Raw genomic sequence first — 24,415 nt, 5'->3', positions numbered from 1 at the left:
AGAGGTGCCATGCTGGACCTTGTTCTCACCAACAAGGAGGGGCTGGTGGGGGATGTGAAGCTCAAGGGCAGCATTGGCTGCAGAGACCATGAAATGGTGAAGTTCAAGATCCATAGGGCAGCAAGGAGGGCGCGCAGCCAGCTCACCATCCTGGACTTCAGGAGAGCAGACTTTGGCCTCTTCAGCGACCTGCTTGGTAGAGTCCCTTGGGATAAAGCCCTGGAGGGAAGGAGGGCCCAAGAAAGCTGGTAAATATTCAAGGACCACCTCCCCCATGCTCAGGAGCGATGCATCCCAACAAAGAGAAAATCAAGCAAAAACGCCAGGAGGCCTGCATGGATGAACAAGGAGCTCCTGGATAAACTCAGGCACAAGAAGGAAGCCTACAGAGGGTTGAAGCAAGGACAGGTAGCCTGGGAGGAACACAGAGAAACTGTCTGTGCAGCCAGGGATCATGTTAGGAAAGCTAAAGCCAAGATAGAATTAGATCTGGCCAGGGATGTCAAGGGCAACACTAAAAGTTCCTATAGGTACATTGGTAATAAAAGGAAGACTAGGGAAAATGCGGGCCCTCTCCGGAAGGAAACGGGAGACCTGGTTACTGGGAACATGGAGAAGGCTAAGGTACTCAACGACTTTTTTGCCTCAGTCTTCACTGGCAAGTGCTCTAGCCACACCACCCAAGTCACAGAAGGCAGAGGCAGGGACTGGATGAACTGCCCACTGTAGGAGAAGATCAGGTTCGAGACCATCTAAGGAACCTGAAGGTGCACAAGTCTATGGGACCCGATGAAGTGCATCCACGGTCCTTACTCTGGTATAAATTAATTGCACTGAGGCCAGTGTAGTTACACAAGTTACACAAGTGAAGTGAGAAAAGAATCAAGTGCCATATGGTTTTAGTTCCTACTGATTGCAAGATTGCTTTGATTACATTAATATCAGCATTATGACAAAGGACTGCAATCCAGAGAGCATGCAAGAGACAAAAAAATAATCTCAGCCTTTAATTTATTTCAAAGAAAACAGATAAGCCTATTATTAGCCATTGGAACAGACTCCTTCAGTTAAACAAGTAGTTCCAACCTTCAGCTGGTTGTGGTATCTCAAGAATGAATTTTAAATTGTGTAGCTCATTAATTTACTGTAATGGGCTTGAAAAATATCCCCAAACCCCTAACTGTACAACAGGCATTGGACAATAAGATACAACAACTCGTGACTGTATTTTACACTGATTATAGCTGTATGCTGAAATGCAGCTCAGCATATATACAGCGAGTGATTTTATAATAAGCACTTATATTTCAAGATGTTCACTAAAAAGAAATGCATGTGAGATGGCTGTGTTTGGTAAACTTCCTTTATATCATTCTCAAATAAAACAGTGTATTCTGTAGGAAGCTGACTGGTTATATGAGAGAAAAGTTGCTGCAGGATGTTTGCCTCCCTCTTCAGCATGTGACTGGGTTTTCTGTGAGAAGGAAGAGGAGGAGGAAAACATAAAAGTTTCTCCCTTAGACAAGAGATTGAGCTAGAAATAACATACATTTCTTGTTTCTTTTACTTTTGACTTTCAAATGTAATTTTGTTAGTTAAAATGTGCTGCATTTTTAATACCTAAGTTAAGACCTCAGGGCCAGTTAGGGTTCCTGAATTAGATGTTCTTGTACTTAAATCTCATTCAGCCCTAATTCAGCAAGTGCTAAGAATTGCTCAGAGTACATCTACAACAGGCTGGCAACATGGTAGCCTAGCACAGCAACAGCAGCCACATAAATCAAGGAAATGGTTTTGGTTTGCAAAAGGGTGCAATTCATGCAGCTGAAATATAGGCCAAAAGATGTCTTCTGGTGTCCTGTTCAGGTTCCAGCTGCTGATCCAGAAGACCTCAGGTCCCCTGTAGGTCACGTCATGCCTGCCAGCATTGGATGTCCCTGGTAATCTGGGACATCGCATATGCTACAGGCTTTGTTTAAGTTTCTGAATTACACTCTAGATAACAACTGATTATAATGGGAGCTTAGACACCTAAGTCAGGTGCATTATGTAGATTACTTTGGATTTGATACCCAGTGAACAGCAGGAAAACACTAATCTGGAAGACACATAGGTTTTTCTAGACATTCCTCTCTCTCTTCAGTGCAGCTTTCCAGTTTGCTTAAGATCAGGTCATTTCTGGTCAGCATCCAAACCATTCTGAACCCCTGCCCTAGTTGCTTATTTCTCCCCATTCACTTATGCAGGAAATTAATTTGGTTTGCAAACTCTGGAATCAGATGCCTCAAGGTCCAGTAAGGCAATGGTCCTCTCTGAATCTGATAAGATGCCTTATGTTTTGCCTTAACTATTCTTTATATCTCTCTGTAAATACGTAAGTTCCATTTTGGCCAGTCGACCACCAGAACACACATTCCTATCAAACTAGATCTTACCTTCTTTGCAAGTCTCTCAGAAAAATAATCATTACTTAAAAGCTTCTCACCACTCTATCACCCTTTTTGGACAATTATTTGCAACCCTGTTGCACTACTGGAAAATTTCCTTAAGAATAAAAATTAGCAGACATAATTTGCCATGTGTAGGTGTTAAAACTACACTTCATTCTGCTCTTTGGAAAAAGTATGGTTTAAGCCCAGAAACAGCCTGAAATACTTGCCCAATTCTCTGCATACTGTGTATTCCAAAGAGATTACCCTGCCTTTCGTCTCCTTTTCGATCTCCTTTCTGAAACTGAGTACAGGGAATGCTGCCTTTATCTAGGCCACCAGAGGCACAGTCCCTCTCTGTCTAGCTGGGGTATGGTAGAAGTTGTGGCTGAAAACTTGTCTGCAGTGTTGAAGACAAAGCAATACAAAACTCTACAAACTAGCATTTGTAGGGTGCTAACTCTCCCAGAGCTGCTAACTCTGTATGGGCACGCTTGGGGCAGGTCCTGCTGGCAAGACTGATCGGCTTGGGCTCAACATTGTACTGACATGATGCTTCTGCTTCCAGTCTGGGAAGTAATCTATCTGCTGCTACCTAAAGGGTCTTTGCACCACACTGATGATAGATGATAATATCTGTGTGATACAAAGATGACCTAAGACATGCCCTAAACATAGCAGTTGCTTCAGCTTTTTTGCAGGTCATAAAATATGTTAAAAGTGATTCCCTCAGAGTATAATATAACGCAATGTGTTACAGCTTTTGTAAAGTGGTTGACTTAGTACGCCAAGACATTCTCATAGAAAATGGTACACACAATTAACAGAGTGTATGCTAAACAGATTAAGTATTCAGTCACTGGCAGATTTCAAAACACAATTATTGAAGAATAGTAATTTAATTTTTAGTGCAATTCCACAGTGAACAGTAGTAGACTGAATGCAATCCAATCATTTTAATTAAAACCAGAAGTAAACACCTAAGGAACCATGTACATGAACCAAAATGGCAAAGTAGTAAAGAGTAATGACAACACCACATTATACAGAAAGCCAGGCAGCATATGAACTTAAGCCATTCAAACCAACTGTGCTTTGTCATACCCACATGCAAAATTACACACCAAGGGAAAAAGAGATACGCCACACAGATAAGGATGGGACACTGTATCCTGGAAAGCAAGGATTCCAGGAAGGATTTAGAGCTGGTGTTGGACAAACAAGATGAACGCCATCTTATAGCCCAGTGCAAGGAAATAAATGGCTAATGAAAGCCTTTCATGAATAATGCGCGAGTAGTAAGTGTAGGGAGGGGAGACTACCTCCACAGACAGTGGAGTTGAAACAGTGCATATAGTTACAGCGTCTACAGTCCTAAAGGAATTCTCAGAAGTTGAAGAGGTGAAGAGAAGAGCTGTTGAAATTATTTAAGACCTGAAGAAAATGTCATCATAGAGAAATTCAAGGTGCTCAGTCTGTTTAGCAGTTGATCAGTCACATGACTGATATATATACATTTCTTATTGGGGAGAACATATCAGGCACAAAAGACTAATCAGACATAAGCTATAAAAGGAAACAATGGCCAGACCCCAAAACCAGATAAATATAGACAAAAAATTAGGCAAAAAAAATGTAAACAAGGCAGGTGATTAATCATGAGAACAAAGTATCTGGCAAATGATGGATTCTCGACCTCTAGGTTTCATTGGATCAAGAGCGGAGTAGATGCTTCATACAAACAAGAATGGGGATACCCATGAGTTTACACTAGGTGATAAAAACTGTACATATTATTGAAAACCAGCAGATCGGAGTCCACTCCTTTAAGAATGGGCAGCTTCTCTCACAGTACACAGATGATATAGCATAGGCATTACTATTTTTAAAAGATGCAATAATGGTTGCACTGACTGGGTGACAAGAATACTGTTGATGTTTAATCCTTACTATTCCCCAAGTTCATTTTTTAATTAAAAAGACAAGAATACAATGCAAGTGTTTAAGTCATAACCTTACAAACATAATATCCAAGTCCTTGACGTTTATTCACATGTTCTACTTTACACACAGTGTGCTAAGGCACTACTTAAATTACAAAACTAACAGGAAAGTGATGTGCAGATCATGTCTGAGCTCGTATTTAGAGTTAACACTGAGCACAAGTTGAATCAGCCTGAGCCATGCTCCCTTCCACTGTTTACCAATCATCCAGACCACTCTGAAGTTGAGCATGTTGCACTTCTCATTGCTTATTCTTCTCTTTGTGTCACAGCTCCCCTCTTCCCTGAGAAGTGGAACCTCCCTAGCAATTGGTCTGTGGATCACTGTGGTCCACTCACTTTTCTCAGTTACTTTCCTCTTAGTGGCAGTTGACAAAGGAATGAGGTACAGAGGCAACAGGTACTAGGAACTACAGGATTATTGCAAACTGACGTCTTGAGCCTGAGGCCTGCACCATGTAGTTATGCTTGTAGGACACTACTAGAAGTGGCAGCCTAACTGGGGGCACCATTAGAAACAGTCTGATATTTGGAAGACTGGCAGTGCTTCCAGGATTGAGCTGGACTGCTGCTGAAGTTTCCTGTGTGCATTATGAGTCTCCAGAAATATTTTAAGATAAACTCTAATTCACAGTGCAGTCACTGCTGAAGAGCTACCTCTCAAATTTTGGATGGAAATGGTGTGCCCATCTCTGGATAGTGTGCAAGAGGAAAACATTCAGTCCAAGATTTCCAAGGAGTGTGGAAAAGGAGGAAGGAAGTTATCTGCTCACCTGAAATTTTTATTTGAGCTACTTCTCCATCTCCTCCTTCACTATGTGCTCGGACCTCAACAACATATTCACCATCACTGGGGACTGGGACCTCTATTGTGTGCTTTCCAGTAGAAAACAACTTGCCTTCATGTTGTCCATCTGGTCTATAAAGTACCTAGGAAAGTCATAGTAAGTATAGTTATTGAAATGCTACATTTCCATGAAAACACAGTTACATATGTACAGTGTGTCAATGAAAAACTATTAGGTTTTTATTTATATATGAAGCCTATATATATCAAAACTCAGTGGCTGATATTTCTTTTTCAATTTTTACATAGGGTAAATCTAGACAAGATGTTTCCTCATTGTTTTCTCTGTTATAAAATTATGCCACCTTTTGAAAAATAATTTCAGCCCTTACATTCTAAATAAGTAATTAAATGATGGAGGATAATAATGCAAGGTGTCAAAGAGCATCAAATAAAAATAACAGAACTCAGCTGGGTTTTCTGACATAAAATTTATTACCATTTCCAAAAATGAAACAAGCATTAATTTTATTATTAACTCTCAACAATGTTAAACTATTGCAAATGTGATGGTATATGTCTTGTGGGACCTTCAGAAAAGATCCCCACCCCTTCTAGAATCATCTCTGTGAAACATTGTCAGCAACTCCCAGGAAGCAGTTCAGCTCCTTGAGCAAAATTTGTACTGTAGAACATGATACTCATTTTCTTACTGCCAAGCAAGAAGCAAAGTTAAACAGGAATTAAGTTTTGAAGCTTTCTATACACCCTATAGTTAGTACATACACTTGCTCTAGTCATACAGTAATTGCATCTAACGAGGTTAAATGTCCCTTCCCTTCCTCTATTTTCCCAGACTTTAAAGAACTCATGTTCCAGGAACTGTAGCTCCCATGGAGGTGGGAAAGGAAAGCTGGGACAATGCATACTGGTATAAGGAAAATCTATTAAAGGGTACAATTGTTTTAAGCATTATTTTTAGCCAATAGACAGTAAACGTAATCATATGGGGAGTCAGGTTGCTGCAGTCAGCGATCTAAACTTTCTCATAATATGGTTTACCACCCAAATGAATTTTGGTGCCCCAATGTTTTCTCATCATATTGACTAAGCCCACTGGCTTTGCCCTAAGCCTACTGGACGTCTGTGATCTCTGAGCATGATACCTTCATCTTTAGCATGCAACTCTGTTTAAGTCTGATTAGGTACCAAAATTCATCACTCTCTGTAAAATGTACCTCATGTAGCATACACAAAGATAAAAAATATTTTCATAGATCATACTTTGTATCCTTCAACTGCAGACTCATTTGACATTGCCTTCACGTGATCCCAGGTGATGATGTACCTTGAACCAGATCTTACAGAACTGATAATTCTTGGACGTTGGCTTGGAGCTGAAAAGCAACATATGTATAATGTGCACATAAATGAGATTTCATAAATGTTCAATGACATTTTTATTAAGACATTTAAAAATGTAAAAAGGGAAATTAGTTTGATCTTTATATCATTAAGGGATAGTCTCCTCCATGGAATGAACTGCTACAGCTCCAGCCAGGCAATTTTGGATGGCTTGTGCAGAGGCTGCTTTGTGGGTTTGCCTTTCTGTGTTGCCAGAATGGAAATGGCCAACATTACCCTTCACTATGTTGCTGACCATGTGTGCTTGCTGGCATGCGACTATGTTCAGAACCTCTCTGAAATGTGGCTTAAGTCATATTAATTAATTGAGATTAAGTATTTAATTAACCATTTAAGCGCATTTCTACAGCATTTAACTCAGTAGAAATTGGAGTACTCCACTGCAGAAACCATTCATTATATTTCACACAATAAACTTATAAAAACGGAGTCTTATTCAACACAAATGAACCCTGCAGGTGGAAGTTGCACAATACACTATTTACTGACAGAAATCCTCAAATTAGTTGTACATATTTTTAGCCCATATAAGTGTGTTTTAAATACACAAGACATATTTCTTAATTGAACATTTCTCAGCATATGTTAGTGCTAGGAGTTATATTCATAAACCTATTATGGCATGTAAATTCAAGGGTGTGATTCAGATCACACACTTTTCAAGGCTGCCTGATCCTGGCTCCCTCTGCTGTTAATGAAAATGGCAATTGGTCACATTTTAATTGTCAGAATGCAATCTTTCTCGCTATTGATTAAACAGAAAGACAGCGTATAGTTGCCTATGTAATAGCTGGCCTGAATTGTTCATCATTTGGAATATCATGTCCAGCTCTGGGCCCCCCATTACTAGAAAGACACTGGTAATCTGGAGTGAGTTCAGCAGAGGGCCACCGACCTGGTGGAGCACTTGCCCTGTGAAGGGAGGGTGAGACAGCTGGGCTTGTTGACCCTGGAGAAGAGACCTCTTTGGAGGGGACTGAAGAGCCCCCTATCTGTTCTTACAGGGAGGTTATCAAGAGAAGGATCCAGGTTCTTCAAAGTGGTATGGCAGGAGGATGAGTGACAAAAGGCACACATTTCATTAAATGAGGCTCAGACTAGATGCTCAGAAAAAGTCAGGCCGTGGAACAGGTTTCCCAGAGAGGTTATGCAGTCTCTGTCCCTGAAGGTTTTCAAGATCCGACTGGATAAAGCCCTGAGCAACCTGATCTGAGCTTGTAGCTGACCCTCCTATGAGCCTATAATCTTAGTCTTCTTGCTGCCTTTTTTAAGATATCCACATTGTACATGGCAACAAAAGAGAGGAAGGAGAGCCTTAGTAGATATTTTCAGACAAAGAACCATTACCACATAAAAGGAGAACACTGGGTATATGAATGAGAAGCCACGTTTGAAAACACGATGGACATGATGCAACATGCAATAACGAAGCACATGACATTATACTTAACCAAATGCTCCATTTACATACGTGCTTTCCTGGTAATGATATCGATGGTTCTACTGGGAGGTCCATAGCCTGCACTATTGAAGGCAGAAACATCTACATGGTAGCGAGTATTAGGCTTCAGGTTTTCTAGTTTGGTTGAATACTCTTGATTGCTCACTTGTACCCGCTGTGCAGCTGCTTCTTTATCATGAGCAGCCCAGTAACGAATCTGTAAGCAAGCAAATTGAAGAATTAAATTTAACATATTTAGTCATAAAGACAGTTTATCAAAAATTACGTATGCTGGGTATTTCTATACTACATACTTTGGGAAATAAGTCATCTAAAAGAAATCTAACAGCAATAGCATGGAATTCTTTCTACAGGCTGTGATTTTAACTGAGTTGTATACAGACATAAAGAAATAGAAACAAGTCCAGATTATGAAACCTTTTCTCACAGTGGTTTAACTTGTTCTCAGCTAAGTCATTTAGAAGCCTGGGAGATCGATAATGCCTTCAGACAACAAGACTATTTTCTTCTTGCTGTTTTGTTTGAGCATTTTACTGTGAACTTTAATATTGTTTTCCTACGCTACAGTGTAGAATAAACCCTGCTAATGTTTTCACAATATTTTGTTTAAGATGTCTTACAAATTTAATCCTTTTGTACTTCTATCTAGGGATTGAGAAGTATTCAGTCATGTTATCTGTATGTGCAGGTCTAGATACATGTACCTAACCATTTTCTAAAGTTCTTTGGCTAAATTCAATCAGATTTCATAGTACAATATGACATTTGTCAAAGTAGATGAGAAAGAACCTGAAAATGATTAAACGATGGAAAAAGCATCAATGTAAACTTCTAACATCTTAAAATTCGAAGTCAATTAACTGTACATAGAAATTCTGTGAGGTTTTTTTTTTCCCCAAGAAATTGTTCCATTCTACTTTAATTCATTACACATTACAAAGCACTAGTTTAAAAGAGAGTAATTCCTATGGAGTGATGCCATTCCGTAGGGTCTGTCACAGAATCACCAAATGGTTAGGGTTGGAAGGGACCTCTGGAGATCATCTAGTCCAACCCCCTGCCAAAGCAGGTTCACCTAGAGCACGTTGCACAGGGTCACGTCCAGGCGGGTTTTGAATATCTCCAGAGAAGGACACTCCACAACCTCCCCGGGCAGCCTGTTCCAGTGCTCTGTCACCCTCACAGTAAAGAAGTTTTTCCTCATATTGAGATGGAACTTCCCATGTTTCAGTTTGTGCCCATTGCCCCTTGTCCTGTCACTGGGCACCACTGAGAAGAGTCTGGCTCCATCCTCTTGACACCTGCCCTTAAGGTATTTGTAAGTATTGATAAGATCCCCCCTCAGTCTTCTCTTCTCCACGCTAAACAGACCCAGCTTCCTCCGCCTCTCCTCCTAGGAGAGATGCTCCAGTCCTCTGATCATCTTTGTAGCCCTCCGCTGGACTCTCTCCAGTAGTTCCTTATCTTCCTTGAACTGGGGGGCCCAGAACTGGATGCAGAACTGGTCACATACACAGGGTCCTATTCTGCATGTCCTTGTGACATGCAAATGAGAGTAAAACACTGTCAGTCTCTGGGTTTTGTCTGGTTTATACCAATTTGCATAAGACTAAATTACTGCACTAACCTGAAAGAGTGGAAAGCCATGTCTATTACATTTGGGTTTTGAGTGTTTTTATTCTCAGCATTCTGCTCAGCTTCTGCCAGTCTTCATAATGATTTTTGGGTATGCTACATGAAGACTTCTTAAAATTTTTTAGGAAAAGGTTAATCTTGTCGGTAATTTCAAGCTCTAGGAAAAAATCTTGCTTTGTAAGATTTGACTGGTGACATCAGGTATCCTGTTATTTTATCTTTTAAATAGCAACTGTTTTAATCTTCTGTTCTGCTGACTTTAGTTTTCCTTGGAAGCTTCATTTAAGGGACAGGTCAGAAGAGCAGATAGCTTGTCAAGGTATTAATATCACAGTTCTCCTCTTCACAAATTATGGGTACAACCCTTGTTTGCAAGGCTTTTATCTTGTTCATGTTCAAAATAAAATGTTTAATAAAAATATTTCTTTCTTTTACCTCAGAGCACATACTGTGGCTGAATGAGGAGAGGTGCAGTAGAGGATTTCTCTTCACCTACTTCACATGTCTTTGGACACAGTAACAGCCAATATCACTACACAGAGGTTACTCTCATTTAAATACTAAAGTCTCTTGTCAGTGTTTGTTGCCTCAGTCTTGCCCACCTGTGTTAGAGGTTACTCATACTCTGATTATGATAAATGTGACAATATCTTACTGGCTTTTCTCACTCTTTCCTGGTGTAGAGAGAATCATATTGTATCTGGCCAAATTTGCTCCGATTTTTAAATACAGCTTGGATACCTGCCTTTCAGCAGCCACAAACAGGTATATAAATGTATGTCCTGCACAGTGTTTTGGAAGTTTAATCCACTAGCATCCTAAAAATCAGTTTGCTGTAATTAAGGCACTCACACTCATGAAATTCCCGCTTATCAAGGTGGCTATTTTACTGAGTCAACAGCCTTTGCCTCAAAACAAGTGAGGAATGTGCACCCAATCCATCCTGCAGGCTTCTCCTGCAGGGTGGTAACCTCCACTTGATGAATGGTTTCACACTGGTGTGGATCTGAAACCATCACAGTCATTCCAGCTGAAGGTCTGATTATGATTTTCAAGACAGATTTTTTTATATGATTATAATTAACAAACTGTTGTAGATAAATTGCTGCTGTTGAATGCAACCAGCTGTATACCATAAGCTGTTAACTATAAGTGGCTGACTCAAGTGTGAGAGGGTATGTACATCAGGAGCTAGAGGACATCACGTCTATCTCTGTCCCTAAGTTCAAAAAAGTTTCTACCCTTCAGCAAAGCGATGTCTGTGAAGTTCTAGGTGGCCAAAAGTTTATTAGCTACAACAGGACCAATGGTAGCTTTGCTGTTGATATTAACTGACCATTGAAGACTAATTCATTTTTAGTATGTTCTATTATGGTAATTAAGTACCTGCTCTACCTAAAGATGGCAGACACACTTTATGTGAAGCTTTTGTTAATCATGGGGCATATGCTGGAAGCCTTTGAATACCTCTGACTTGCAAAATGTACAATCCTACTCTTCATTTGCACTACAGTGATGCTAAGGGCGTAATATAACAATTAATATACAGCATCAAACAAGACAAGTGAGAACAATGAATGAATATGCAAATTACTTCACTGAGAGCATATTACATTTCAGGCAGAAGTAATAATCTAAAAATGAAATTAAATTTAAAACCCAAATATTATTGTTCTTGGCTGCAATGTTGTGGACTTAACTACTCCTATAGGGTGTGAGCTGTGTGTCACACACTCAGAATGTTCTTTACCTCTTCATTTAACATACAGTACTATCTACATATTTGGATCATTGTAACTACTCTTGTAAAAAAGTAAGATGAAGTAAGAGCTAAGAAAAAGTACTGTCTTCTTTATATATTCCTACATTTCTCTTCTCACTTATTATTTAAATAAATAAAAAGTCTCTTGAAATAACTTGAAAATTTCTTTCACCCTCTTGCCTCTGTGGAAGTGATATCTAGAATTAAATGCCCCATTGCTTCAAGAAGTCACATTTCCCCACTTTGCTCAGTGGCCCCTCTCTTTTTCTTAAAGAGCTTGGATAATAATCCTGGACAGTCTGCTTTTTCCTGGTGCTCTGCATTTACCTTGTTAGGGTGAATCATAGGTAATGAATCCCCAGGGGACACAGGAAGGTATTTCACTCCAGCTCTAGAGTTTCTGTAGGAGATGAGCCAGCAGTGATCTGTGGGAAGGAATGTCTTAGCCATCATGAATTAGTGCAGCCATCCGTGCTGAAATCAGGGACAAATGCTCTCTTTCATGGTCCTCTCCTCTACTCAAATTTTAATATACTGAAATACATCAGAAGTTTTTTCTGTAAGTGTCGTGAAACAACAGCTCTCATATTGGTGAAAGTTTTACATAGGAGAGACATAAAAGAGATACTTTATTCATACTAATAAAGAATGCTAATAGCATATTTCAGTAAACAAGGGTCAATGGTGATGAGTAGCGATAAATTTGTTTTAATAAAATAAACATATATCTATTGCATAAAAGCAGCAGGAAATATGGATAGTGCCTTTGATATTGCATGCACGGACGAGCTGTGGCTTTTAGCAGGCTATTGTAAGAACTCATAAACCTTAAATTCTCTATATGGATGGAGATAGTTTTCATACTTTATCTCTTCTTTAAGTGTGAGCTGAGGATACTCCTCTGTAATGGCAAAATGTATCAGTTCACACTCATCACCATGAGCGCAGTCATCCTGACAGTATGCATTAGTGTCAAGAAAATCTGACTCCTCTTGGTGTGAAAAGCATTGTGTCACAGGTGAAATACCTTCAGGTACTTTGCTCAGGGTACTCCCACTTCTTAAACCCTAGCATTTAAAAGGTCAATTATGAAATTTTCAGGTAATAATAAAGACTAAAATGAAACTGAGAAGGTGTTCTGGTGAATGAGGGTTTTTGCTAACCTGTGTTACAGGTGAGCAGCAATTAAAAAATAGATATGGGAATATTTCTTGATGACAATAGAGACAGAGCCTTCCAGACATATTCATTGGAATTTTATAATGTAGTTTGCTCCTTCCCCCACAACTTGTATTGTAGCTTCACAATGCAGCCTTGACCTTCCAGAAGAGCCCTCTCTATTTTTGCCCTGTCCCATGGGTCCTTCAGGACTGATGTGAGATCTGATCTTCAGGAGCACAAGACACTTTTGCCCTCAGTGTAGAAGCACAGGCAGCCCTTTGCTGCTTTCCCCATCTACTACAATGAGGCTGGTGACTGCTCTAGAGAAAAAGATCTCAGAATTAACACCTTACTGAGCTATGTGGGGCAGTAATTCATGCCTATCAGTCTGTTTACTGTGTAGCCAGATGGAAACTTCTTTCCACAGTCCTGATAAGATTACTTCAGAAAAAGAGAAAAAAAAGAGAAGAAATTCACATTCAATGCCACTGCTCATTGTACATATTCAAGCCACTCAGTTCACATTGGATTTGTGGAAGTACAGTACTTCTCTAGAAATGAGGGGATGAAGTTACACTCCAGCTATCAAAATATAACCACACCCCACATGCCTATAGTCTGTGTAACAGAGCTCTCCGCCTATTCCCAGGGTATCCCACCTTTCTTCAAAACAGCAGTTATTCTCTTTTCAGCCCAAAGACCCTCCACGCTTCTTTCTGACTTTTTTCCTTTTTTCTATTGACTGTTCCATGCATCCTGTTCTTTCCTGCTGAGTCCTCTCCCCTCCCTTCTACCCCTGATGTCCCCTGACAGCAACTCAGATGGCTTCATCTAAAATAAAGTAAAATTGAAAAAAAGGCCAAAAGTGAGTTGCCTATGGGAATGTTCTCCCACCATGTTCTTTCCCCATTTATCCTTACCCCTCCAGCCTTCCTACCCCATTCCCCGTGACAACTCTCAACATCCATTGTCATGCTCTATTGCTACTGAAGTCCCAACCTCTCCAGTGCTCTCCTTGTTGCTGCTCTCTCCACACCCCGCCAAGTCCCCTGTTGTGTGCCTGCCGAGTGTCTGTTCTGGTTATTCAGGGTGTGCAGGCTTTGCGCCCAGTTTCTGTGCAGACTGTCCAGCTCAGTAGTGCCACACTGCTACATGTCTGTCTGGCTTGAGCTCACAGATCTGGGTACTCCACCCAGCTCTCAGTTACAACCATGAATTTGTCTATGCTGTTCTAGTTGCCCAATCCCTATGAAACACCAAACCAGTGGGCTGCTTTAGTAAATTAGGAGTTACTGTTGATGTCAGTGTCTTAATTTCAAACCCCAGTGTCCTCTGCTTGTAATTTTAAAACTCTATATGTTCTGTGTAGAACCAACCTTTATATGACAGTATATTAGTTCCTAATGAGATCTTTGCTATGATCTTGTTACAGTACCCCGGAAGTATTACATAAATCTCATGGAGACAGAAACAGAGATCAGGAAATATAGAAACAAATACTACTAATTAAAAGAACATTTATTCATAGATTTCAGTTATAAAAATACATTCTATGAGGTTACTCTGCATTTGTATGTGCTCATTTTGGAGCATAGAGGCTACCATCAATCAGCCGACAACTTAAATCACAAAGTAAGTCACTAACAAACTAAGGCCCAAATCCCTATTTTGGAGTGCAGCTGAAGTAAGCTGGTTGTACACTGCAGAGTTCATCAGCATCCACTGTGTGTGGATGATGTTAAGACTTCCCTGCTGGAGTACTATGTGGCCATTTCTGGTTGCACCCAACCTGTGGCTGTTGTCATCTTTGTACAAGGACAAGAACAACTTTTACTGGCAGTACCACTTAGTCTTGAACCAGATGAACACACCTTGAAGCTCTTTTTCTTGTGGACAATAGAAACCATGAACAAAACATTGTTGTCTTGCACAATAGTGCTGTCTCTGTTATACTGGATTCTGGACATTTGTCGTGTAGTCCCACTTACTACAGGGTTTGTGGGTGAATTATATTAATAACTGCTGATAATTTAAATGGGCCATGAGTTAGTTACAATTTCAAGTCTGTGTTGACAATTACACCCAAAACTTAATTTCAATATGTTTTGAGAAGGTAGAGATAGGCATTCAATTATGTAACATAGACAAGGCTATTTTATGAAATAATGATGCCTTTTCTCAGTTGAATCATGAGCACATACATTGGTTAACATGTTTTAGTAATGAAGTACATAGCACAAAAAAATAATCTGTTTCTCAGGATGTGACATCTGTACAGCAAATGACAACTAAAGAGAAGTGAACCCTAAGAGACAGAATGCAGGAGTAGAAATTATTCTTGCATTTAACTATCCAAATTAAATGAATGAGAAGATATACAGTGTCACCTCTAAACTCACCTGGTATCCTTCCACAGATTTATCAGAAACATGATGCCAAGACACAGACATTTCAGAAGATGACAAAACTTTTACGCTCACATCTGTAGGAATTTCAGTTGGAGCTGGAAGATGAAACACATGTTAAAACATCCAATCTCATCCAGTGATATTGTTATACTTGCTTACAGGGGCCCCTCTCACTTCAATACTTTGTATTATTTTCTTGGTATCAGGGAGCTAAGTGTGTTAGTCTTTAATCTGGTTTTACTTGAGTAAACTTTAAATACAGTGATGACCTGTATGGGAAATGACTCTACAAAAAACAAAGCAATGATCCTATTACTTGGCTCAGACTATGTATTTTTATGCTTCAACAGATTCCCTGCTGAAATTCGTGTAAGTGAAAAACAGGCTTTGATAAATAGAATGAAGCATCCGGTGATCTTTTACTAAATCGGACAGCAGCTCGCAGATTATACACATCACATTTTTTAAGCTAGTTTCACACTAATATTCATGTGTATGTCACTTAGTCACGATGATACAAAGTTTTAATGTGACCAGATATTAGATACAGAGCTGGCCAGTGGCACATATAAACTTGAACACAGGTGTGAAATAATCCAAGAGCACCCTTCTATCAGGCATACATCACACAGTCAATTTTGTTTGTGTTCTTAGTTCTGGACAGCAGCCAACGCAGAATACAGACCATTATAATGTGATATGCTTTTATTCAGGGCTTAGAATATTAAGTTCTAGTTTCATTACAAGAAGCTGTTAATTTCACTGCTGCTTGCATTTCAAGTGAGGTAAGGAATTTAAAAAGGCATAAACTTAGCAATGTCTATAAAAGATAAAGTTTTCCAAGCTAAGAACAGTTCTCTGTCGCAAATCTTTTGAAACAAGTTGCAACAGACAGTCATGGCAGCCTGAGCTGAGGAAAGCTTTCATATACTTAATCTTCCAACTGGGCATCCAGTCAACTATGCATCAAAACAGCCACTGTTAAGAAAAAAATCAGTTACATCTCTCATTAAAAGTATCCTAGGTAACAAAATAATCTTATATGCAAAGTTACCTTTTGTAATTGTCTTTCAATGACTGTTAATAATGCAAATGTATAATTAAAAAATGATACATTATTGCAAAATTGTTTTCACAATGACAGGAATTTAGATAAGCAAGAGGCCTGTGCACTCATTACTAGCAACCATTACTCACTACTAGCAAAGGCAGGTATGACTAGTAGTTGTCCGATACGGAACTTGGCTTAAAACACATGGGAACGCAAAAATTCCCCAGTCACTACAGTGAGTAAAGATGCCCACAGTTACAACTAGACACACATAGATATATTACAAAATATACAACTTAGGGGAAATATTGTAATTATATTTATGTATGTAAGTATATTCATACATATCCTTATGGAATAATGTATGACTATATTGCTTTAAAATCTCACTAATACGTTTGAGGTGTTGTTTGACACTAGTAATATCGCTTTGCTGATTCAGATGTATAGAAGTACAGGGGGAATAGATGTGATCATCTAATCTATTCCCAAACCACTGTCAGATTCTTCTCCAAAATATCAATTACAGAATTTGCCAAAATGTTTCATATTGAAAAGTTCCAGCTCCCAGGGATTTTGCTGATACAATACTCTAAACAATATTTCATCTGCTTATGCTTGTTTATGAGCTCCAGATAATTTATCTCCCTATTTGGCATTTATGTTCTATATTTTGCAGTCTCTCCTGAGCCAGGAAGATGACAACAGCTGCTTTTCTCCAGCCTTCTAATTCAGTAATCCTAGCAATAAAAGAAGCAATCACATGGGACTCACAATATGTTCTCTTCACTGAAAACATAGTGATCATCACAAAATTATCTACTAAGCGTAACTGTACAACGTTAAGGCTAGGAGCCAGTAATCACACTAGAAGGTACTGAGGTGACTTTGTACAAGTCCTGATGCCAGCAGAAAGCTCTGCAGAATTTTCATTGGAATAACTTTCATTATACCTATTGGAAAAATTCCTTCTAACCCACCCTGCAGTTCCTGGATTTGATATGGTCAGTAGTCAGGATCATAGCTCTGCACAGGAGCTGTGAGCAGCACCGTGAATCTGACTGTTTTGGTGACTCTTGTGCTTGAAATCAAAGAAAAGAAGTAGGTTCACTGAGCTTACATTCCTTTTGCTCCCTGCATCTGGCATCATTGAACCACAAGTGTTTCTATCAAGTGCCTGGACTTCACTAAAGTCTGTGTTAGAACAGCAGCAGCCACTGAAGTGATTTCTTTATCTGGAAGCCGGCACTACTGAACATTTGCTTTTCCTCTGTCTTTTGGAGCTACTAGGCTCTGCCATGTCTCTGAACTCAGAGAGCTATACAAACACACTGCCATCCCTGATATGGCTAGTATAATCCTAACATAAACATGTGGGAGCTTATCAGTCAGCTGTCGATAATGTCTCTGAGAAAGGATGGATACTGAAATGTGATTGGGCAGATACGGCTTTTATTACACCGTAGCTATTTACTAACTCATTTATACAATTACAAAAATAACCCTTCTGTTGCTGCAGCAGCTGTTGAAGATGATATCCCAAGGTACGCTTTTCTGAGAAAAAGGATTAGTATTAACCTCTTCAGATAGCTAAGTGTTGCTAGCTTGAATCCTGAATTATTGTAAGAAACAAAAGGACTATGTTATCTTTTCTCTGTGTGTGGGCGATTTGAGTGCAAAGTTCCCATTAGTGGTAATGGGAATCACGAACATAAAGTACAGAGTAAAGAACAGCGTCGGAAGTGTGTGAATGTGGCCTTGTTATCGTATCCCTCCTCTTGGCTCTTTGGTCTGGATCTGTTGACTTTATGAAGGAGAATCTGTTCTATGGAAAGAAAAATGCGAGTAATTCTTCTTTGGGCTTCTGGCAGAAATTAATAAATGAAATTTTTTTAAAACAAGCTTTAGTGATTATGTTGCAATTAGAATGTTGTATATATTTATTCTGATTTAAGGTAAACTTTCTTCTTGTACTGTCTCTTGCCTGCTAAGTTTGGAAATTTCATTTAAACTTCAATCCTAAAGATCACAGCATGTGAAATAACTCCAGCAAGAATTAAGAAAAATATTTTAGTGAAATGTCAGAGAGGTTTTCATTAAATTATTCACTTGATAGCTCTAACATCCAAACCAGAATAAAGAATGTGGCAGGGATAATTTATATTAGACTCTAAGCACGCTGGAAATATAACTAGATACAACTGAACTACTATTCCTTCACAAGTTTGGGCTAAATTCTGATACTGATCTACCAGAATAATAGGTTTTAGTGTGGTCTGTTAAGAAAAAAAATACACATATGGCAAATACATGTATTAAGATCACAGAGATATTGCTGGATAATGATGTAAATGTTTAGGTGACCAATATGAAGATCAGAATTTCTTCTTTGTTTTAAATTCTAAAATCTTTTAACAATCTGTGTGAAGAATTTTGAATGCTTCTGTGTATTTGCTCATTAACAGCAAGCACAACCAGGAGCTCTGCATCACATAGAAAGCAGAGTCTGAAGTTGTTTATTCAGAACAACTGCAAGTGTTTTGTGTGAGCAATATACACCCTCTTGCTGAAGGCATGTGTTGCTCTAAAAATCAGTGTCAAGGACCTGGTTCTCTCTACTGATGTTGGTAGCGATGACCCGGGCCTTCAGTGTAAAACTTATCTGGAACCTTTACTCACCATCTTGTGCTGAATAAATGACAGCAGTGAGACTGAATGGTCCATCCCCCTTGTTGTTAAAAGCTTTCACTTTTACTTGGTACTGGGTTGAAGGTGGCATTGATTCATCCTTGTGGACATACCGGCCAATTTCAGGATTAGTAACTGTAACTCTTCTCCATTCTTTCTCACCAAATGGCTTGAAAGCCACTATATAACCAAAGTTATTGCCATAGTGGTATTCTCTTGACAAAGGCTAAAGAGGCAAAAGATAAAACATTACCTTTTGTTGCCAACTAAACAAGTACATTTCTAATGAAATACATGCAATACAGAAAGTATTGATAGGTGCATTCTAAAAACACTGAACTAAAGTTCCATTTTCTTCTGGTTTGCTTCTACAGTTTGCTCCCCCCCCCTTTAAAAATACATCATCTTCCTTTAAAAATACACCATCTTCATTATGCAGATCTGCAGTAGTTTCTGCTACCAAAACATTTTAAGAACTTGTTCCTCATACAAACTCAGTGCAAGACACATTATGTTAACTCCTACAGAAAGAAACCCAGAATGACTGTGTACTAAAACTGTTGTCAGCTGTAGCTAGCAAAAAGGGCTTTCTCAAGGAGTAAGTGACAGTGGATATGGAACACAGATACGCTATGCAAGTATATGGGTCCGTGTGCATGTGTGGAGATAGATATTCTTGTGGAACAGAGAGACAGAAGAGAAAATTTACGTGGCTGGCCTAAATTATATTAATCTACCTAGAGTTGGTCACCTAGGCAACTTGCACAGCTGATGAAGAGAGATGGACACATTCACAGAAAGGTTCATCCTACTACTTTTCACTGATGATGGAGGGGGTCCAGTTGCTGGTTTAGACTATCTACCAAGCTTCTAACTGGTAAAAGTTTTAAGTGAAATGACTCCCACTTTCAGCATGAGCATTAAAGATACCTCTCCAAAGTATTTCTTAAAACTATAGCTGATTTCCTATACCTAGGAATACTGGAAAATATAAAATTATGGAAGACCATCTGCTATAATGAATTTTGCTTCATTTACCAAAGCTCTACATTCTGTGATCCCTCCTCAGTCCATGGAGCTTTTACCACAACTGTTAGACAATGCACCCAACGGGCCAAAATCATGTCATTCATCAGTGCATCTGAACGCTGATCAGAAGCATCCTTTGAAAATAAACTTCCTGCATCACCTTTTCCCATACTGTAAACCTCACAGAGATGAAATAGCTTATCTTGAAGCAAAGGTCCTGGAGCAGTACAACAGAAAGCAATTATTCTCCTTAGGTGTTTGCCCACTACTGTAGCACTTCAGCCAACAAGTGTGGAGATACTCTGAGCAAGGATTTATGAAACTTAGATGTTAATAGTGGAACAAGCCAAAAAAAACCCTAGTTCAGAAATTTTGACGTTCCTACTTGCTGAAGCTAGAATGAAAATCCAAAGAGTCTCTGAAAAAGAAAGTTCTAGTGAAAACTCATTGAATTTTTGGAACAATAGAAACATTTAAGTTTTGACTTCAGAAACGTAACACATGGATTAGAACACTAGTATACAAAATACAAGAAGAAAAAAATTAAGGCAAACACAGATATCGGAACTGCAAACTTGAAAAATGTCTGATAAGGACATATGAACAATGATGGAACTTCTTTTTTTCATGGCAAAGCTTCCAAGAGAAATGTACAGAATTAGACCAAAGGCTGGGACTTCCAACTTTACTCAGCTTAAGGTTAACTGACCCCTGTCCCAGGTGTGCCAGCTATCAAATCCCATTGCATCCCATTTTCTGAGTTGCTGCTGTAAAGCTTCACCACTCTGCAACATCAGTGCTAAAGTCACAAGAATAACAATGCAGCAATATTAAAAGCAGGCAGCCTTCAGCTGCTTGAGGACAGAAAGCTGGTTCTAGATGAAGCTCTCTAGACACCAGTGCTTGAGCATGGGATCATCACTAGATACAAGCAAGAATCCAACAGGATTTACCATCTGCAGAGTTCAGTAACCAGTAGGTTTCCTCTTGCTTGCTGTTCTTTTTCCCCATATTTAACTGCATCTCTAGCAGAACAGTGGTTCAGTTCAATAACAAACTGGAAAGTGGCCTCAGCACACCATGACTATGGTTAGAGCACCCTTCTAGAACAAGGGATATGTATGGAGAACCTTCCGGACTGAGTGCCTCTTGCTTCCTGGGTAAGTACTCTAACCATGACTCCATGTTGCAGAAGAGAACTGACTGATGCGGCTGACTGCAGGTCTCTATATACATAACTTCTTCGGCTTTTCTGGGGAACACAGGTGAAATGCTGGTATATGTTGATTCTGAATTATAATGGAGCTTTAGATGGTGGAAAGATACCCGTCTACCTACAACAAGACTTCTGAGAACATATGAATGACTTAAGTATAATTAGTAATTAAGATGACTGCCAACAGATAAAATTCAAGAAGCCCCTCATGCCAAAAAGGAGATGGATATTTGGTCTCTAGCTATGACGCTCACCACAAGCCACCAGGCAAAGACTTTAACTACAAATCAACTATGAAGAAAAAGAAACCCTTAGAAAATCTATTTTATGTGCTTAATTTTTGGTATATCAGGCATATTCTGAGTGTACCTATTGGATGAGGTATAGCTCATGTCTTTTAGTTTGTTTTCTACCTCAGGTCTGACTGGAGATCAGATGACAATTGGATACCTAGTTTCCCAGAAGAGCTAACGTACCTTCATGTACCTAAGTTTAGATTCATAAGCACCTTGCAATTCAAAAAGTAGAAGATTTCACAGACTGGATCACCTTCAATAGCTCGTCTTCTGAATCTATCGTTGTATGTAGCTGCTTAACATAAACCAGAATCCTATCTCATATGCCAAAGTAAGCAGCCTGGATGCGGCCCTAGTCTCAGAATGATTTTCAGCCAGAGGAAACTTTAGAAAGCCAGGACTGGCACTTAAAAATTATATTCTGGAAGGTCTTAAATAAAATGTTGAAAGCAGCTTGCCCTCCTATGGCTGCACACATTAAGTAGATTTAAGTCGCTGCATAGTTTGTTGTATCCACTTAAAACTTTGAAAAACAGAACGGAAGAGGGAAAGACATATAGGGAAAAATGAGGAAGAATGGGTATGCCACTCCTAGCTCTCTTTCCCAGTTCTTCTTTCAAAACAAGACTTAGAAGAGCTTTGATTGCATCTCTGTCTGTCTCATTCAACCTGGGCTTATGAATCATAGCAAAAGCTGAAAGGGGGTTGGCAGCAACATGTGAACCTGCCATACATTTTGTTCTTCTCTTCTTAATTAAGGACTATTTTGACTAGCATATGCAAATGTCAGCACATTTGGGGGAATCAATATACACCTTTATGTTAGTCTTACAGATAGATATATTGTTGTCTGTCAGACAGGCTCTGTAAATCTAATGCCTCAATTCAAAGACACTTGCTAGACATAGTAGTGGAAGATTCTTGGGAAGTAAATATTTGAAGCCATGCTTAATTTGTCTGACTAAACGAGCTACTCATTACAGAACAGATGTAAAAAGCATGACATTAGGTAAGAAAAATAATTGGAATATAAATCTACTTGGGTGTATAGGAAAGACTGAAATGATCTTGTACATCAGATCTTGCATTAGTCACTACTCTCCTGGTTATAATTTTCTTTTTTTAATTTGGTCACAGCCAAGTTTCCACTGCATTGAAAATGCCACGAGTATGGGTCTTTACATGCAATGCAAGAAGTAGCTCTGTAGTTTGTTAAAGTTTTTATAAGACAGCACTTGTGAAGAAATAATAAAATAATCTAGGTCTTGTGCAACTGTCCATTGCATGTGTTCTTATTTGACTTTTGCTCTTCAAAAATAAAGACAGATCAGAATCAAACCAATTAGGATACATCTACTTCCTAACCTATTGTTAGTGGAACTAAAAGAAGTGTAGATGATCCTTTTTCAGAAACTTAGAAATTTTTTCTTTAGGTAAAGTCATTGCTAAAGTACTTAGGAAGATTGAATAAATATTTTGAAATGAACTAAAAAAAAAACAACTAACCCAAACAGGAAAGCCCATATCTGATAGCTCAAACATATGGCTGACTATTTTTGTGTCATACTTGAGAACTTTTCCAAAGAGGTATGACCAACCTTAAGTATAAAAAGAAGAAATACGCATATGTATTAAAATTTGTACATTCATAAAGAGGATCCCTATACAACAATGACAAAGTTGCTGTTGGAATTATGTCATCTTTATATTACTTCGCACAAGAAAAAGCACTCTTCATAGAGGTAAATAAGCTGCTACACTGAAACAAACTATTCCTGAAAAGACACAAATGGCATAATGTGCCTTATGTGCCTCAGAGCCTTATGAAGGTGCACAGAGAGGTCAATAGCAAGATAAACTCGGTAACTTTTTCAAGCATAACATTTAATCATTTTCTTTGCAGAGGTAATGCTTTTGTAACTCTGTTTTTGCTGGATACTCATAGGCTGTGACATGAATCAGATGATAGGGTGTTTTTTGCTGTACTTCTCCTCCCTAGCTTTCCCAAATACCCTTCAAAAGACTTTAACTCTGTCTTCCATGCAACGTTTGCCTACACAACAACTTTGCTTATGAATTCTTATCCTCTCCTGTTCTGGGTTTTGCTTTCTTCCTATCTTCTTGTCTCTTTTCCCTTCTTCCCTCTTCAGAAGCATTTTGTTCCCCACAGTACAGGTAAATTTTAAAAACCATTGCTTCAATACCAGAATGAAGACAGCATTTATATATATAGCTATATATACAAGATTTCTTAAAGACAAAATAAGATTTTTTAAAGACATGGGCTGAATACCTATGGTACATGAGAGAGATGAAATTTTCAAAATACTTTGCTTACTGAAAAGCTTTTTTGATAACACTGTAATTTTTTTAACTTTTCATTCCATTATTTTTGTGATTAACATTTTATCTCTGTCCCCTTCTCCTTTCTTTGTTTTGCTTAATACATAATCATTAAAGAAAAATTAATGGCTTGGAGGAAAAGAATAACATCATCAGTATGCAGATATCAAAGAATGGCAAAATTGTGGTATGAGGCAACTTTGTTTTGTGTTACCAGTCACAGCAGCATAAAATAAAACTCATAAAGTGTCAATACACAAGAATTTCCTTAAAACTCCAGTTAATAATTGTGACAGGCTAGTTTACAGAATGGCAATGTATTTTCTTTTTTTTTAATAAAGCCTGTAAATCTGTGCACAGCACATTAAAGTCATAATTAAGACCTTTCAGTTGCAGTAAGCAAATCTACATGCTATTCATGTTGTAACTTAAAAAAAGTCTTGAAGAAAGATACAATATGCAGAATTTTCAAATGCAGTTACATCAATGCATTATCATAGTCAGTATGTGTTTCAATCTCTTTGCAATATACTCAGAGAATGTTTTAGATCATATTTTAGAAATGTCCAATACATAAACACCTAAAATATCATTGTCCTCATTCCTTTTTATGTATTTTCATGAGAAAAGTCTGAAAACTTATATACTGTGTACAAATCCTGCTCTCACAGGAGCTAGTGACAAACCATCCATAGGTTTCAGGAGGGGCAAGATCAGATG

General features: G+C 38.7%; 1 protein-coding gene across 1 annotated transcript in view; it reads right to left on the bottom strand.

Annotated features, from left to right (window-relative positions):
- Window positions 1-24,415, bottom strand: part of CNTN1 (contactin 1) — a 266,198-nt gene that overhangs the window by 15,785 nt on the left and 225,998 nt on the right. The window contains exons 19-23 of the mRNA XM_068400703.1: window positions 18,803-19,037; window positions 15,064-15,167; window positions 8,116-8,302; window positions 6,504-6,616; window positions 5,206-5,362 (exon numbers count right to left, since the gene is read on the bottom strand). Coding sequence (XP_068256804.1) covers window positions 5,206-5,362; window positions 6,504-6,616; window positions 8,116-8,302; window positions 15,064-15,167; window positions 18,803-19,037 — 796 coding nt within the window. The remainder of the gene's footprint in view (window positions 1-5,205; window positions 5,363-6,503; window positions 6,617-8,115; window positions 8,303-15,063; window positions 15,168-18,802; window positions 19,038-24,415) is intronic.

This window comes from Nyctibius grandis, chromosome 5, assembly GCF_013368605.1.
Source record: "Nyctibius grandis isolate bNycGra1 chromosome 5, bNycGra1.pri, whole genome shotgun sequence".
Taxonomy (NCBI): Eukaryota; Metazoa; Chordata; class Aves; order Nyctibiiformes; family Nyctibiidae; genus Nyctibius; species Nyctibius grandis.
This window is presented reverse-complemented; position numbering and strand designations above follow the sequence as displayed.